Consider the following 18,880-nt stretch of genomic DNA (forward strand, 5'->3'; position numbering starts at 1 on the left):
TCAAGCAAACCTCAATCATCTCTGAATCTTCTGCAGCCACAAGCAGTACATTCATTCTCTGACTTGGTCTGGTATACCTAGCAGCTAATGTTAGCGAACTTGCCATCGATTGTGTACTGGACGTTCCCGAGACTGATCATAAACTTAACGACTCTTCTCCACTGCTGCCGTTACTCTGTGCCTTACAATTTACTTCTGGCCACTATTCAGCAGAAGCTACAGTCTTGCTTTAAGGTGGTGTCATGGCTGCAGCGCCTCACACACACACACACACACACACACACACACACACACACACACACACAGTGAAATGCTGCTACTCTCACTGCGTGCTGATAAATGCTGAACTTAGAGGATTGTCTCTTTGCTCGCTCCCTTTTGTTTGGCTCCACTGAGTGTTGTATATAACCTCTCTGTCAGCAGCCTGCAATGGAGTGCTTACTCCCTGGGACAAAGAGAGAGAGAAAAAGTGTGTGTGTGTGTGTGTGTGTGTGTGTGTTTGCCATATAAAGCCGCCGCCGCTTATCACTGCCATGCTGCATGCGTCCGGGAAGGAAATGTCAAGCTGGTGTGAAATTTTCAGGTAGGAGCTCTTATGATGGAGCCCTGAAGCGAAGGGGAAAAATGTTTGCGATCTCTCGTCATGGCACAACATGTATTTTTGCGGCCACAGGTGGAGCGCCACTTACTACCAGCAGGAGGCATCCTGGCATCTTCTCCACATTTTCTCTCCCCCAGTACTACTCGATCATCACTCACCTCTCTCTTCTTTACCTTATTTCCCCTCCGTCTTTTCTGTCTCCATCTCCACTTCTTCCCCCGTAAAGTATCCTCTCATCTCATGTTCTTGCATGCAGTCTCACAGACAAGGCCTTTTTTTTTTTTTTTTTTTTTGAAGTTTCATGCTCACAAGCTTGTGCATTTTTTATTCTGCTTTTTCTAACTCGGCCTGAGGAGCAGGGTGGCAAACCACACAACCCGCAGACACCGCAGGGATTTGCCCATGTCCTGTTTCCTTTTTTCAGTCTTTTCTTCTATATTTTGAGGAGCAAACCGGCTGAACTGAATCATTTTCAGCGCCTCCAGCCTTTTGTAGTCACCAAAAATTAAAGTCCTGTCCTGCTGGATACGCTGCACTGTGCTGGCCTTCATTTATCACGTCACCTGTGAATACAGCACACATTTGAGCGAGCGAGTTTACAGCGAAAAACTTTCCACGACTGATTAATGAAAGTCTCTGCTGGTCAATACGCGCACACATTCCCCTGGCTGAGGTGTTGTTTTAGGAGCACAGACAACACACACTTGGCAGGCTTCTGAACACATAAATGGAGTTTGGTATGCTGCTGTAGTGAGCAAGAGTGCAGAGTCGGCTTCTGCAGAGTCCACGTGGGCCTTTAGTCCAACCTCAATTATCGAAACCTCAGACTGGAAGCTAAGCTTGAGTCTCTGAAATGCCACCACAGACAAAGACAATGTGATAAAGTCCTAATACTGGCCTTAATTATCCGAGTTTGCTTTCTGAAATGTCAATGAATTCACAGATATATATTTTAAGCTACAACAGCTATGACTTTGATATCCCTTCACATAAAATGGCCTTAAGGATCTACATTTTTAGATTACATCAGTGCTTAACTTTTATTTTCAAAACTTGAATTCTGAATGCACACAGGTCATTTCCTCTTTCATTAAACCTCAGCAGAATATCAGAGAAGAGTCATCCACAGAGTCAGCAGTGCACTCATATAACACTGCTGGACTGATGACAGCTTCAAAAACTGAATCAAAATGATGCAGCAGAACCAGATCGTATCATCTCCTTGTCAAACTCTGGTGCCTACATTACCCACAATGCAAACAAACAAACTGCAATGCCAGCAGTTGGGTCCGAGGTTTGGGCTCGTTATGCTAGTAGTGGCTAATGTAGCCTAGCCTCAAGCACAGATGAGAGGCTGTAGCTTTGAGCTACATGCTAACATCAGCACATTACCAAGCTACAACATGCTAATATTAATTAGACACAAAGTACAGTTGAAACTGATGGGACTGTTTTTGGTAATAAGTCAAAGTTTTGGACAAATTAATAATCTTCAGGCATGCACCAGATTTCATGTTAATCCATCCAATGGCTGTTATATTCAGTCTGGATCATAGACTCCATCAGGCACCTGGAATCACAAGATCACTCCTCTTCTTCTTCCTTCTTGATGGAAAAGATGTTTTGAGTTCTTCTTCCAGCAAGAATTTCGCTTTCCTACTATGTCATATGGTTCATTGAAGGTTAGCTGGTGACAGACAGATGGTTCATCCAATCACCTGCCAACAGCCTGCCCTTTTCCGAGCAGTTTCCGAGGACGACTTCGCAGATGGTTCTGTGTAACAAACCATGCGGTGCGTCATGTTACCACGCTGCTAGAATAGCTGAAACTGAAAGTGTAACAGGATGCCACTTATTCACTTTCTCAAAGCCAAACAAACTTCAGAAGGTGCTGAAATCCATAAAATCAAAAGCACTACATGGAAAAATTTCATCAGCATTGCTTTTGGATGAGGAGGCCTGTTGCATTTAATTTAATATCTCGAGCTCATTACTTGTCATATTTAATCTTATTAGTATGAAGCTGCTCTGAGGATAATGCTAGCAGACCTCAGTGGGTGAAATAAGGCACAAATGTGGGCCTTATGTGTTCCTGCAGCAGGGACAGAACCTGCTGCCCACAACTGAACACTAATACACTCCGACCACCTGTGAATTCAATTCCCACCATGTTCAAAGTGATAAATAGTGGTGTTTGTAGAAAAATAAAACCATTTATTTTAAGATTATCCAGGGTTCAGGTCCACTGTGGAGATCAGCAGAAATCTTTACAGGTGGAAACCTCAGCAAACCTTCTGACAGGTCTAACTTCTGCTGTAGAAAAAGTAAGAAATGCTGGGTGATGCTCTCTTTGAGTTTTCTATCTTTTTCACTATTATCACTATTTTAGTACTATATACTATTTTTCTCAGGAACCACATTTAGCATATAAACAGAGCTTAAATTACTGTTTGTGACTCAGAAACGGTGATTTTCTGCAGACCTGAAAGTGCTGATGAACAAGAACTCAATATTTTCTTTACCAGTATAACCTGTGATTCATAAACTCGGCTCCCTCTCCACTCTCCGTTTGTGTGCTGATAATCTCCATCAACCACCACCACAATCAACAAAGTTGTAAGGAAAAAGGACGCTTTGGGGGAAGCTAACTGGCCCTTTCAGGTGCAATATTTTCTGAGCATTGCTGAGGGTGTTAATGGATAAAAACATGATTTGGCAGAGAAAATCCTCACCTGCACCACGGGCAAATTAGCTTCATCTGTTTCCCTGGTGGGGGGAGTGGGGTGAAGAATAAAAGGTTGTTTAAAGGGTTATTTTTAATTTTTTGAAGCTTCCAAAAAAAGGCCCACCAAAAAAAATCAATACCAATTAAAATGTATGCTATATCCAGAATTCTTTCATTGCTTTATCTTGCTGCCTTTTCTCACAGGGAAGTGTAGCCATTATATCCATCCATGCTTTCTTTAAAGCCACCAGACTCCTTTGACAAAAACAGCAATTTTACCTTGCCGAACAAAGGGGTAGATGGTCTACCGCTGTCTCGATTGGTTAGTTTGTTTCTGTTATTGTGTGACTGCCGTGTTTTAAAGAGTTAGTTCAGACTCACCAAGTCACACAAGAACATAAACAAACAGCAGCAAAAGCAGGCGAGAAGAAGACGGATGGCATGTAGACATGAATGCAATCAATGACAGTTTTGAACTGTTGGGACTGCAAATATGAGGAATGAAATGCATTCATTATTTATTAAGCCTCAAGAACATACATGATGCAGCCTGAATGCAGACTCCACAGGGCACTTGGCTGATGATGCGGGTGTAGCAGCAGTCACACTGGCCCTAAATCTGTGCCTGTCATAGATTTGACACAAGCCGTCTTTGGTCGCCAAAGCTCTAAGTCTGCCACCTATGATGTGTCTCAAAGCGAGGTCTAGGACAAAACTTTGGGACTGATGACCTAAGATTTCCCCATGATTCACGACTGTTGACTTTCCCCTGCGACAGCCCTAAATCCACCGTGGCCTGTATTTAAGACTTGACTCCCTAAAGACTTGACCTGAGAGTTGAAAACAAGGACATTCAGTTGGAACAATAGAAGACAAACAGGGGCAGGCAGACACTGCATAGCCACATACTTTAACTATGGATTTATTAGGCCTGTGCAATGAAGCTACTGTACATACTTCACTTTGGAAAACTTGTGCTTGCCGCCCCAAAAAGTTTGGAGACAGCTCTGGTAACATATTAGATCTGATGTGAGGTACACATGTTCAGTCTGTGCACATGTTTCTGTCACAACACAATCAACATACTAAGGATCCTGGAGGACAAGTGCACAAGCTCATCCATACTAATCGCTGTCAGTGTGTCATATGGCTGAATATCTGCTCAGAGTGTGATGAAGCTGCACCGGCTGCCACGGGGTCTGACATAGATTGATGCATTCAGATTTGCTGACATATTTTCACACCGCAGACTGACTCGTTAACTGTGAGTGCGTTTTTGTTATTTGTCCCATTAGGGAAACATTCCTGATTCAAGTCTTTTAGAGGATGTTCAACAAACCAATGCATCTCCACTGTGACAGGGAAAGTCAATGCAACAGCCATGGCTTTCACAACAAATCAGTTAATTGCGTCACTTGCTGGCAACAGCGTTCTCCTCTGGTGTATTACGCTCCACTTCAATGAGCTACTGTTTTCCCACCACTTGTTTTCCTGCTAAATGCACCTGCGCTGTACAGAAATGCATGTCCTTACATTCCCTCCACTGCAGAGTCCCACCGGTCTCCGTCTCACAGCAAGCAAACAATAGTTAAGCGCCGGAATAAAAATGAGGGAAAACTCGCAAGCTTGTAGCTTATCAGGACGTTCCAGGGACAGAAGGAGACGTATTGAACTGTGACCTGGCACGGATTCTCTCCTCTTTTGCCTCCAAAGTTCTGCTTTTTTTGGCTCCTCTATGTGAAAAACACATAGAGCTGCACGCAAAAACACACAGACTTTTCCCTCTTCTACGTTCCATCCGCAGTATTACTCTGCTGAAGCGTCTCCTCGTCCCTGTGGGGTCAGGAGTGGAGCAGAGAAAGGGCGACTCTGTGAGCCCCTTTGTTAGGTGTTAAATAGGATAATTATGTAAAGTAGCTTTTAGAATAGCCTCCTGGATGCTGCTGATTAGATAAAATTATGTATTAAGGTTAATTAGAGTCAGCTAATTTCTAACTCAATTAGAGTCCAGACAGACAAATAAAAACGTATAAAAGACATGAAACGTCAGACATTGGACCAGCGGTGTAAAAATAAATTACATGATTTTGCTTTAAATTGCTTAATGTCAAATGTCAACTATGGATGAAATCTCTCAGTCAGTGTATGGACAATAACTGTATTACAGCTGAAACTATTAGTTGATTTTTTGGATTAGTCACTCAGCAGAAAACTAATTGGTTAATCAAGGAACATTTTTAAAGTAATTTTATAGTAATTTGTCAAGAAAATTGAACAAAATTCGAGGTTTTAGCTTCTCAGATGTGCCACACACAAACACACACACACACACACACACACACACACACACACACACACACACACACACACACACAGAACAGATCATCTTCCACAGAGTCTGCCATGTTTCTACAGTAGCCCAGAGTGGACAAACCTTAGGACCTCTTCATGTTTTTAGATGTTTTTAGTGGCCACCATAGGTTCTCCTCCAAACTCCAAAAGAGGGAGTGAGGTGAGCGGTGTTCAGTCAGTTGCAATCTGCAACCTCACCACTAGATGCCACTAAATCAGACACACTGGTCCTTTAAGATACAGCTTCATATAAACTACTTTGATGTTACAATCACCAAATCCAACATGATACTGAATCTTATATAATGATCATGATATTATATTATATTGATTTATTGCCCGGCTTTACTTAGTGGATCAGTTTGCTTGGATGCATTTAAAAAATACACTGCAGCTGACGCACACACACACATACACACAAAGTGACAGCTAATTTAGCATGCACACATCTCACACACACCTGCCACACAGTCTTTTGAATCCTCCTTCCAATCTCCAGGCCTCAGGCATGCTCTGCTGGGGATGTTCTCATAATACACCCATCAATCATTTTGCAGACAGCTTCGCCTGCCCCTCCCCGCTACTCCGCTCACGACTGCCGCAGGAGTCTCAAGGTGATGGAGGAGTCTCACCTGTAGGACTGCACGTGGGATGCAAACTTCCTGCATCCCACAAAAATCGCGAAATCTACCTCTGAGGTCCCGCTGAGGAAGACAGAGTGGACAGGAGAGGAGGCGATTCCCAGGCCGGAGGAGCTTGTGGCATCCATGTGGACACTGAAGCATCTGAAGAACGCTAAAACACACACTCAGGGCGTCTTTTTTTAACTGCAGACGTGAGAAAAGGAAGAAAAAACAAGCAAAACACGAGCCCTGCTATTTCCCCTGGAGAGAGGACAAGAGGGCCGTGACGCCAGGAAGACGCCGTAATAATAACTTTCCCCGTGAAACTCCTCACATGACCAGAACTTAATAACATGTCTTGATTTTAAGTGCGAAGAAAAGCTCTAATCCGATTAAAATCCTTAAAACCTGAGCATCACCAGAGTTAAAACTCCCTAGCTCCCTCCCTAATCATATGCTGTACATCCGGCGTTACGTGTGCTTTTCCAGGAGAGGACACGCCGAAAGAGTGACGACAAACATCTGATTTTAATTCACTTATCGGGGGGGATTCTCGCCGCCTGCGCTGGCATACCTGAGCTACAAAACAGGCTGAATAAGTAAAGAATCGAGTGAGACAACAGAAGGCCCGCTCGGTTTCCTTTTCTGCCAGACAGCAAATATTTGGCAGGACAGGAAAAACCAAAAAAAAACTGAGAGGGTGAGAAACAGCAAACAGGGAGGTTCTGCAAAGAGCCCGTCCTAGTTCCTTTTCTCCCAAAACAAAAAGAGGAGACGAGGAGGGAGGGGGGGCAGAGATGGATACGGAGGTAGAGAGAGGAGGTGAGAAAGATGGAGGCAGGGAGAGAGAGGGGGATGCAGAGTGTGTTATGTAACTACAAGGCGTGTGTGATGTCAGCCGCTCTGTCTTCAGTGGAGCCGACGCGCCTTTGAACAGGCGGGAACGCGAGCGCTAAAGTGAACACGCGTTTCCCTGCATATTCTGACAGAATGTGGTTGTATGTGCTGCAGCTGGCTTTAAACATGAGAGAGAACAAGTCGCGTTTACCACCGGTGGAAACATTTACTCAAGTACTGCGCTTAAATACAGTTCGGAGCAACTTTACGTGAGTATTTCCATTTTGTGCCACTTTCTATTCCACGACGTTTCAGCAGGAAATAAACAGCATGTATTTGCTACAGTTACCACTTTTTTACACAGGTTAGATAAGATATAATTTACTGTCATCAATTAAACAAATCAACAGAGTGTAAAGCAGGAAAAATTATCTCCACTTTGATGACCAACAACCACACATGTGATTTACAACCTAATGCATTAATAGAAAAACTTTTAAAACTTTTAAAGGATAATAATGGTTTATTACAGCTTTGGCCTTGTTTTCATAGTTCTATGTGTAATAATAACACTGTACACACCGGGACCTGGAAACACAGACACATCACTAAGAAACACTGGGAGTCAGACGATTACATAACTTTTAAACAAGTTGCCACACAGTAAAACAACTAAAACAGCAAACTTCATAAACGTCCATCACACTTTACAGATCTTTACTGCCTCCCTCAACTACCAAATGTCCCAAAGTTTGTCTTCCCTATGAAGGATAGTTGCCGAGATTTGGGGGTATTTTAGATCTGAATTAACTGTTTACTTATTGACAAGCTGTCAGGTCTTCTGAGGACTCATTTCTCGCTGTGTCTCACTTTGTTTTAGCAATCCCTGCTGAGCACATTATCATAACAGACAGAAATCATGGCCACAGCGATTGAATTAAGACTTAAAAGAAGACCTAAAACTATTCTTTACACTTGATACTCAAGTAAATTTAGCTTATGTGTCTTTTAAGTCCATTTTTGATTGCAGACGTAGTATTTTGTGGTATTGCTGCATCTCAGGATCTAAATACTTCCACATCTGGTCTTGACTTTGTGTCTCTGTGTGTTTTCCCGTCCCGGTTAATACTCTAACTCCCCTCCTCTTCCTCCTCCTCTCAGTCTGTTGTCCTGTCACAGCTCACAGACTCCACCCTGCCATCCTGTTAGCGCTTATCAGAGCATGGCTCCGGTCCAAACACGAACACACACGTCCACCTTTTCCACCAATCAATACCAGATTTACAGAGGCAGCTTTTCTCCCCCTAACTGAGCTCAGCTCTCAGGGGTGGCTGGAAGCGGCAGGCTGTGGACGTTTGGAGTGAACAACACACCTTTCATATGGCTGCTTACACAAACCCCTCAAACTGAGGACACCCGGATCTTTCAGACCTGACAGTGACTGAGCAGCTGAGTAAATGCAGAGGACTGACAGGTAGACCACGATTCCTCCACACCTACGACCTACAACCATGCCAGCACCTCTATGAGACAACACTGTGGTGCTTTGAGCTAAATGCTAACATGCTCACAACAGCAATGCTAACATTCTTATTGTATTAGGTGCAATGTTTACCATGTTCTCCGTCTTAGTTTAGCATGCTAGCATGCTAGCATTTGCTAATTAGCACTAAACACAAACAGCAACTGAGGTAATTGACAAAAAAAATCTTGCAGGTATTTCGTAATTTACAAAATAGAACTTTAATGCAACGTTGGAGCTAAACGGAGAGTTAAGACTTGACCAAAGGTCTCACAGTTCATCTGGTTGGGAGCATGAACGTGTGTAACAAACATCACAGTCACATGTCGATGAGATATTTCAGTCTGGATCATCTCTAGAGCCACGCCAGCAAGGCTAAACATGTTTTATGTTTATTTTTGCTGCAGTTTGCAGGCAAAGCATCAGTTCAATGCAGTTATTAAAACCCTAAAACACCACTGAATGATTTTATTTCCAGGCTGTCAACACCAGGTGACCCAGAATGTGATTGACTCGGCCCAATGTTGGCGAAGAAGTCATGACTCTCAAATTATACCGATCTATCGGCCCAACAATCGTAATGTGTGTCTACTCACTGGACCTGCAGCCAGCATTCGGCACTGGATTCCCTTCAGCTGGGACTAATTGGATTAGTCGCCCAACCAGATCAATAACAATCCTCATAAATATCAGCACTTCTCTTGTGGAGCGTCCTTGGTGGACAAATGGGATTGAAGCGCCGGAGATAAAAGCGCAATCGCATTGTGACTAATTCCTCAGAGGCGCCTCTGTCTCTGTTTCTGTGTCATTTCATCATCTCGGGGATCTTTCTCCCTTTTCTGTCGAAAGATTGAGAGGGAGAGGCGAGATTCAGCGACTGCACAGGAAGTCTTCGGAACAAAATGCAGGATCGTGTCGACAGGAAGCGGCCTCTGTGTTTAATGCCACCGCACACGGCGCAGATGTTTTCACACCAGGTACCATTTCTCCTTCTGCCACTCCATCGTGCTGCAGTCAAACAGTATCTGCAAATACCGCGTAACATTTATTTTGTCCTGCTCAAGGTAGCAGACGTCTACAGGAGTCAGATATAATCAGGGAAGCCGTCTTTTAAAGCAGTGGCTCCAAACCTTTTTCCTTAAGGGACCCCTCTTCTATCATTGAGTAAACTGAGTGATGTATTTTACTGCTATTTCATATTATATTCAACACGTAACAGAACAGCTGATAAACTGTACAATTAATCCAAACAGGGAACACAATAACTGCAGAAGTTTGTGTAAAAGGAGCTATTTGGATAAATTATGTCACTTGAATATCAGAGATGAGTTTTCCTGACATTTTTATGACTTTTTATACAATTCTCTGTCTGTATTATTATTTACTTTCTTTATCTTTAACAATCATACACATTCAATAGACTTCTTTTTTGACAAATTCAGTGTTTTCTTCTCCCTGACTCTTGGCCATTGATCTAATATCTCTTTGGATGTTTAAACTGTGTACTTGTCTCGAGCAGGACGAGGCTGTTTAGCAGAAAATTAAGGTTATGTGAGTGTAGCTGCTGTTCAGGTGAGTTCACTGTGAGCTTAACCTGTCACAGTTATATCTGAAAAATCTTTTACTTCATTGGAAATCAAGGTGTGAAGCTTTGGTGACCCTGATTAAGGATCAGGACCGCCGGGCTGGGAACCGGCGCTCTAAAGCACTGTAATTTACACTTTAGATGTTAGAACTGCTGAACTTTCTGCCGCTCGCCATTGATCGGTCAGTTAGATAAAACTAATCTCCAACAATGTTTTAAACAACAGCGCTACGAGCACAGTCATGCTAATCTCTGAGAGGCTGTGTTTAGCATGGTGGTACTTTAAGATGAATGCTAAGCTCAGTGTGCTAACATGCTCACAATTGACAATGCTAGCATGCTAATGTTTTGCAGGTATGATGTTCACACTGTTTGCATCTTCATTTGGTGTGTTAGCATGCTAATGGTTCCTATTTAGCACTAAACACAAAGTGCAGCTGAGGCTGATGGGAATGTCATTCGTTTTGAAGGAGTTTGCTCATGTGCTAAAGGAGCTAAGTGAGTTTTTATAATAAATGTTGCTGAGGGGAACATCCGAGTCTGTACCAAATTTCATGGCCATCCCTTCAACAGAGACAGTTCACTCAAAAACACGAATGCTGTCAAGTCGTTAGGATTCATTATCTTGGAATCATTAAAACGAAATTTAAAGACATAAACCATCCAGTAGGTGTGGAGATGTTTCAGTGTGGACCACAGTGGTGGACTGATTTTGTTTTAAATCATTAGAAACTGACTCTTTTTGGCTTTGTGGTTGTTGGTGAGACTAAATAAGCAGTTTGATGGGACTGCCTTTGGGAACTTGTGATGGACATCTTTCACTATTTTGTCACATTTCATGGACTAAACAACAAATGGAAGTAAAACAATGATTTGTTGCAGCCCTACTCACCACACTGTCCTAACGTCCGGCACTACTGGCAGGTCAGAGGAGGAAGAACATTTAGCAAACACTGCTCGACTCTACACTTGTTTGTCTGTCTCTCTGTCAGCGTGTGAGTGCCAGATGTATTTTTAGAGAAACTCAATCCGAACATGCACACAAACACCCTCCCGCCGCGAACATACACCAAATCACTCTCTCTCACACACACACACACTCAAAAAAGCAACTGTCATCTCTCATTCGTTGTCTCTGTCCATCTCCAAATCCGCGACCTCCCTGTCTATAACTCGGCCGATAAATCTCCTCCCGGTTGCACACAGAGAGAAAAGACGAATGGGGAAGAGGGGAGGGAAGGTGAGGGCGAAAGGGAGATAGATGACACACTCGTATATATGTACGCTCGCCCATAAACGCTTGCTGCATTGACATTCATCCTTTTCCTTGCTTTTTGGTGTGTGTGTGTGTGTGTGTGGGCGGGTGAAGGACACTCCACATCTCTCTCAGTTGAGAATAAAGAAGTCTCTGTAACCTCCAGTCTCTCTGGACCTGGGCTTTAAACACACATATCACAGGGCTTCCTATCCACAGCCACTGGGGGTTCACACACACACGCACACACACACACACACACACACACACACACACACACACACACACAAACAGCATATAACTCCCAAAAAAATGTAAAAAATCCTGCGCCGGTCCACAAAAACCAGCAAATGCTCCTTCCACGAACGGACGCCTCAGATGAAATCGCTACCGTCAGATCAACAGGCAAGGTCTGAACCTTGTAAAATTAATGCTGTGGGGAAGTTATGTAATTAAAATGAATGAATATGAGGAAAATCAGAGGGAAGATGGAAGACAGAGATGCAGCACTCACCATCCTCTTTGCATTCCTCGGGCGGCTTCGCCTTCTTGGCTAGCCTCGGGTCCAGCCACGATGTTGTCTTGGTGTTGTGGCTGTGAAGAGACGACAGGGAGAGAGAGTGAGCGGGAGTGTGATAGATGGCGAGAGAGAGGAGACTTGGCAGAAAGAGAGAAGGAGGTTGGTGGATTCTTAATTCAGCCGGAGAATCATTTCACGGAGGAAAGATGAGACTCTCTCGCACGCCTGCTTCGAAGAAGGTGACGAGAGAGAAGGAAGGAGGGGAGAAAAAGCTTTAGGTTAACAAAATGGCAATCAATACTTTTAATGTGCTTACTTAGCAGGCAGAGGAGGAGGGGAGGAGAAGGGGCAGAAAGGGATAGAGGGGTGACTGAGGGAGTGATGGAGGGGAACAGCTGTGGGGTTGGCAGATTCATCCAGAGCCTCGGGCAGAGAGCTGGATCTAGATCAGATATGATGGTGTGCCAGGGAAACTCGACGCATCTCCACAGCTCGTCTGAAGCTCGGAGGCCACAATGGCCTCCCTTCATGGTGACAGTAGGGAGGGGGAGGGCAGGGGAGGCACACACAAAGTGTCTACAGTAAAAAAAACAAAACAAAGACGAGGTGGGAAGATGAAGGGAGAGGATGCAGAGAAGAGGCCTCCTTGTATCTTTGTTCTTCTCAGCACTTGCAAGAAGGCGGAACGACACGGATCACGAGACGGGAATGACCACAGAAGTCATAAAAGTGAATAAAAGCAGTGCAAATTCTGGTGGTTGAAAGCAGAACAAGCTGGAAACTCACACATTATCACTTTATTAAGTTGTCATGGCTGTTCCTCCAGCAGACATGAAGCAGCGTTAACTTTCATTCGAGATGTAAGTCCAGTATTTACTCTTCTTTTTAGCTCTGTTTTGGTCTCCAGCAGCAGTGGATCTTCACATTTCTACACCAGCTAGTTTCTAACTTTGTCTGCCATTTGTTGCTGGGCAGGTAGCACACAGTTGGTTTATCAGAGGGGGTTTTTTTAGGTGAAAACAGCTGTCTGCTGTCGCTGGAAACGAGGGTGATGTGAGCATTACCTGCAGGCTGCAAAACCAAAACAATGAGCTAGAAGAGGCTAAAAAGATGTAGAGCTGGGTTCTAATTCTCTAACTGACACCTTTCATATTACATGTAGTCATTTATTCATTGCTAATACAAAAATATTGATTAATGCAGCTTTAAGAACTTTTTAGAATATTAAAAAAATCACGAAAAAATTCAATTTAATGTAATGCTAACTTTAGCCTGCTAACAAACATGCTAACTTTTTAATTATTCTGATGATAAGCAGGTATGTTTGCCATGCCGCCATCTTAGCTTGGCCTGAAAATGTTGGTGGATAAGAGAAAACTTTGACCTGTTGATGGCGCTACAGGAATAGTTTAGATATTTCGGTCTGGATCAAAGTGGTGGAACAACAGAAGAACGTAAAACAAAGAGCCAGCTCTACTCTTGAGGTCCTGTCGAGCACAGAGCCAAAATAAAGTGCAGTTCAAGGTAAAGTGTGTTTCCTTCTGATTCCTTTCCATCAGCCTCATTCTGTTGTCTCCTCTCCCCTCAAACCTCCCCTCTCCCCCTTATGCACTTAACTCTTGTGCTCTCAGCGATGTCAACGCAGTAACGATACACAATCCACTCACTAAATCCAGCTGTGGTTGAGAAATGTACACGTCACACTAAAACCACAAACCAGCACAAAACTGACAATTATCAACATAAACCACCATGTTCTGAACACACACTTGGACAGTCCAGCGTGGCATGATGGGAAATGTGGGCTATAGGTGTGTATGTGTGTGTGCATGTGTGTGTGTGTGTGAGGCTGCTCTGTTCTCAGTTCCAAAAAGTAGATAAACATATTTATTTAGCCGGGACGCTGGAACTACTTTCTGGGTTCCCTTATTCACAAAGCATCTTTATTATCATGACAAACAAACGGCAGAGAGGCATCGCTCATATCAATCACGAAACCTAATAAAATCCTTTAATAAAAGGAGAAAAATCAAAAGCCATTAGGCAAATGAAAGGCCCTTGAAGGAACAAGTGTTCAGATAATAAAGAGCTTATTCCAGGGGAAGCCTCTGACGAACGCAGTGTTTGGCTCACTGGCTGTGTGGAGCTCTCACACAGGTATCTGCAGCAGGGGAGGACGCCCGCCTGCTGTTCAGGCCTCAGAGCCTCGCCTGAGCTGTCCTCAGAGGGATGGCTGTGGAGGACATGTGTCATCACGGGCTTCTATCAGCATGGAGTCTCTCACTCATTCAGTATTAAACGTGCTTGATGACCGGCGACACACTGCCAGCTCTGGGCACGTTACGCACAGTCATCACTGCAAGCTGCCATGTGTTAGGCTCCCTTCTAACAGATTTGTATGAGTTTTTGGGACGTTTTGGGACTTTTTACAGTGTGTAATTATCGTCCCTGCTCTCTCACAGCAGCAGGTATGTTCTATGAATGGTGTCATGCTCCCACCCTGACTGTCCGGACGGGGTTTGGAGCAAGGAAACCATGGCGCAGCTTATGCTCCCTTCCCTGTTAGAAATCTGCTTTTTTTGTTCGGCCTCAACCTTGCGTTTACGTGCATGTTGCTGAAAAATCAAACTTGAAGCGTAAATGAAAACTTCAGTTCGCAGTTATGACGCAGCTGAAACACGAGCCTGCAGGGAGCCGCTGCAGACAGCTGCACGGATTAAAGCGAGAGCTCATCTGTTGCATGAGACAAGTGAGGGAGTCCGATAAAGCTTGCCAGCAAAACTCAGAGGGTAAGCTAATGTTGCCATAGAGACCAGCTAATGCCAATTACAAACCATAACACAACTGTGATAATACAGCCACATATAACGTAGCTGCAAAAGTAATGTAACCAGTAACGCATTACTCTACATAGACAGCAATTGAGTAAAGTAACATATTACTTTTATATAAAAGGGAGTGCTAATATATAATATATTACATTTCAAAAGCTCAACACTGTCTTTACTATTTTCAGTCACTATCACTTTTCCTTCCACCTCCACCCCTCCTCCACTCTGCTGCCTCACTTCAAGGGCTGCAGGTAAACGAATTGATCTCGTATGGAGGCCAATCAAAGGGAAGCATCCTCTTGGCAGCCGCTATCTCTTTGGCACGGCATCACATGCACCCAGACAAAAAAAAAAAACTAAACTTGAAGCTATAAATTCAGCGGGCTAACTGCATTAGCTGTGTAATGTGCTTGATGGATGTGGCAGCGTGAGGTTTCTCTGTGTCGGGGAGGAGACGCAGGCCGAGTCGTCTGCAGTGGAGGGAACGCAAAGTCTGCTTCTGCAGACACGAAGAGGCAACATGTGCCTGGCCGGATGACAACTGTGTCTCGTCTCTCAGTCTGGTGTTGCTGTGCAGCTTCCAGCAGTTTATGATGCGTTCAAGCGTGCTGCAATTCAATCAACGCTGTGGAGAAATTTAGCCTAATGACTGAAATGATCTATCGACGCAATAAAAGCTTTTGTAATGGCAGAATAATATCCTGTTATGGCTCCATTAGCTGGGGCTATACATGAACCCATGTCCACATGCGTGCACATACAAGTCCCTCACCAGCACTCCAAAAACACACAGCGCCTCCATTAATCTGGTGTGAGAGAGACTCAACCTCTGTGGTTTTACTGCAGCTGTAAAAAGCTAACAACTCCAATGAATTAAACTTTAGAGCTTGTATAACAGAGTTCTGTGTAGCAAGGTATTTCTGGGGACCTCTAAATCTCATTAAACCACCAGGCATCAATTACGGTCGGTGTGTGTGTATGTGTGTTTCTGGGGGGAATACACAGAAGTAAATTTAGATGCTACCTAGCTTTAATCTAGTCATTCAGGCTCAATTTAATTTTGTTAGAGGAGAATGAAAATACAGACTCGCTGGATGCTGCAGCGAGCATTCATGAGGCTTGTTCTGAAAATGATCGCATGTACCGTTTACGTGTTGGCGCTCTTCTGTTAGAAACCAGCCTCCTGAGCGCAGTTAGACAAAGAGCGAGACATGTTCCTTTTAAAGGTTCCCTGTGGATTTCCTGACAGGTCCTTTCCTGCGCCAGGCGGTTGATGCACATTCCACATTCATACGTCTCTAATGTGCAAAAAGTTGGCTTTACGAGGAACGAAATGCACTCGACATATTTGTTCGACCTCAAAGATGCTGATAAAACTCCACAGAGCACCTTTAAATAATCAAATATAAGGCTGGATTTCATCCTCACTCCTCTTTAATCAGTATTAATGCTGCAATGTAGCTTATTTTAATGGGAGATGCTTGTCACTGTTGGCACAAATCCTTTTTGTTTTGTTGCTTTGCACCACTTAAAGTCGTTTTTACTACTTTAAAGCTGCACTAATCAATATTTGTACGTTAACAACAGGTGACATGAAAGGTGTTGCTTTTAGTGACGGACCCCACTGAAGTTTCCCCCTGCTTTAAGGAGCATTTCGGCATTTCATTGCTTTGGTTTCGAACCGCGCAGCTTTATCGTTTGGTTTCACTCTCACTGCATTGGTTCCAGGTGCAGCTGTTTTTAACAAAGCTCTGCCTGACAAAGCAAAGTGAACATGGTGGAACATTTCGCAGGCACATATTTCCATCAAGAGTTGGATAGAAGTTCGATAACTACATGACTATTGGAAACATTCATCAGGTGTCAGAAACACAGCTTCACATGAATACTAAACGTTCGCTATATAAACCTTTCTACAGCTTGTTCTGCTGCCTGTGTAATTAAAGTGGCCATGACGATGAAAGAATACGTCTTTAGAATATTTCCTACCACCAATTTGTTGCGTACACCTGAGTGACCAAAGCATCCAGGTTTTGTCAGCGACATAAGGAAAGAGAGAGCTGGATAAGGGTTAGATGTGATCGTAGCACTCACTCTATGAAGTAGACCTCTCCTTTCTCGGTGTACGCCATCTCCCAGTTGTCTGGCAGCGGCCCTAGCTCGTCGTTCTCCTCCGGCTTGGGTACCATGACCTTCGGGGACACTCCGTCGTCTTTGGGCGCCTCGGCCGGGATCTCCGCCGGGTTGCTCTGCGGCGCGATGTCCCCCGAAGCGTCTGTGCTCTTGTCCTCATGTTCACTCGACTCTGAGGTGACAACATGGCAGGATGAGTCAGGCCCGACATTATGGCTCCGGGAGGAGAGTGAAAGACAAGAGGAGGTGAGGCGAGGAAAAGGAGACGTAGGAGGCAGGGAGGAGGGATTGATTGAGAGTCGGGGTTAAGAGTGGAGACAGAAGAAAAGAGGAAAGAATGATTAGAAAGAGGTGAGGAGAAGAGGTGACTCAGGGGAAGGAGAGGAGCGAGGTGACGGCAAGAGAGGGAGTGATTGAGGTTAACAAGACAGAAAGATGAATAAAGCAGAAGAGACAATAGAGATTGAGAGAGAAGGAGGCTGTGATGCCCTAGTTTGAGTTGTGGCATTGTGTGAATGTGTTAGCGGGGGGGCAAACGAGCGCCGTGGATCCAGAGATAATCTACGGGAGGGAAAGAGCGAGGTGGCTATCTGCTTAGATCACAGACCCTGCTGTGCTCTATTGATTCCCCTTCAGCTCCCCTGGTCAGCCCACACTCTGTCCATCTGCACTGACAGAACTGCCTCTGAGCGGAGCGCCGCGGCCCACTTTAACGTCCGCCACGGCTCGCCGCGCCGCCCAGAGCCCGCAGTTATCGAGCATCTCCACGCCGCCGATAGGCATCAGTCACAAGCGCTCCCTGTCCCTGCACTTGGTCTGAGCTCGCAGCGGCACATCCACTGTCTGCATCACTTACAGTCAGCGTAGATAACGACTGTGCAGTGGGATTTTTCCAATTATAAAACCTTTAACCCTTTACGAACCAGTGAGCTCGGTGATCAGCTGATATCCTGGAGCTGTGTCTTCGCCATCAGGGCCAGCGAAGCTTTGGAATAACGTGAGAAGAACATTGTCTTCTTTTGGCTGCAAGTTTAAAAACCTTTTCGTTTTTTTTTTTTTAATTTATACTTGTTTTAAATCATTTTTACATTCATTTTTTATTTTTTAATATACAATAAATCTTGGAATTATGCTATAAAGCACTTTCTAAATATTATATACAGTATATGACACCTTTTTTTAAGTTTATTATTGTGACATAATTCATCTGCTGCTGCAAAATGAATATAAACTTGTGCAGTATATTCATATGTCAGCTCTACATTTACAGTTTTATCTTGTTTATCTCATTTCTTGCATTTAATTGAGTTAATTTCATCTTTTTTTATCTCATGGTGTTAAGCATTTAGAAAGATGCCATGTAAGTAAGTTTTATTATCTGAATTATTGCACAGCAAATATTAAGATATTGAGCAGGATGTTGAGGAAATAGAGTCGTACCTTGTTTGAGGTCCTTGTGGTAGGGAAACCAAAATCTCATCCTTTTACCCAACTTCCTTTCTCCAAACTCCACCTTTAACACTTCCTTAAAGGCTGCTCATATCGCTAAAAAACAGCAATCATATCTAAGTGCTGGCAGTGAGCGGGATCAGCGGCCGAACACTCTGACTTTTCGTGCTGCTCTGAGAGACTCGGCTGTCCCGAGGCCATAAAACCAGCTTAGAAAGTCACAGGACCAAAGCATGGTTTTGGATTTGGAATCACAAAAATCAAACTAATAAAGGCTCTTTTATGATGGACTCATCATGTGATCATGGGATGCATTCAAAGGCTTTTCTGTGTGTGGAAGCGTGTGTATGTGTGTTTGGCAGTGTGTGCATATCTAATTTGTGCCTTATTCTGAGTGTTGCTGATGAAGGCGAATATCTGCAAATAAATTTCCTCCTCTGTTATTTC

The 18,880-nt window shown here is 43.9% G+C and overlaps 1 protein-coding gene across 5 annotated transcripts in view; it reads right to left on the bottom strand.

Moving 5' to 3' along the window:
• Nucleotides 1–18,880, bottom strand: part of magi2a (membrane associated guanylate kinase, WW and PDZ domain containing 2a) — a 223,455-nt gene that overhangs the window by 57,186 nt on the left and 147,389 nt on the right. For all 5 annotated transcript variants that reach the window (XM_041963732.1, XM_041963731.1, XM_041963730.1 and 2 more), the window contains exons 5-6: nt 16,946–17,156; nt 12,015–12,094 (exon numbers count right to left, since the gene is read on the bottom strand). In XM_041963732.1, coding sequence (XP_041819666.1) covers nt 12,015–12,094; nt 16,946–17,156 — 291 coding nt within the window. The remainder of the gene's footprint in view (nt 1–12,014; nt 12,095–16,945; nt 17,157–18,880) is intronic.

Source organism: Chelmon rostratus, chromosome 22 (assembly GCF_017976325.1).
Source record: "Chelmon rostratus isolate fCheRos1 chromosome 22, fCheRos1.pri, whole genome shotgun sequence".
NCBI classification, from domain to species: Eukaryota; Metazoa; Chordata; class Actinopteri; order Chaetodontiformes; family Chaetodontidae; genus Chelmon; species Chelmon rostratus.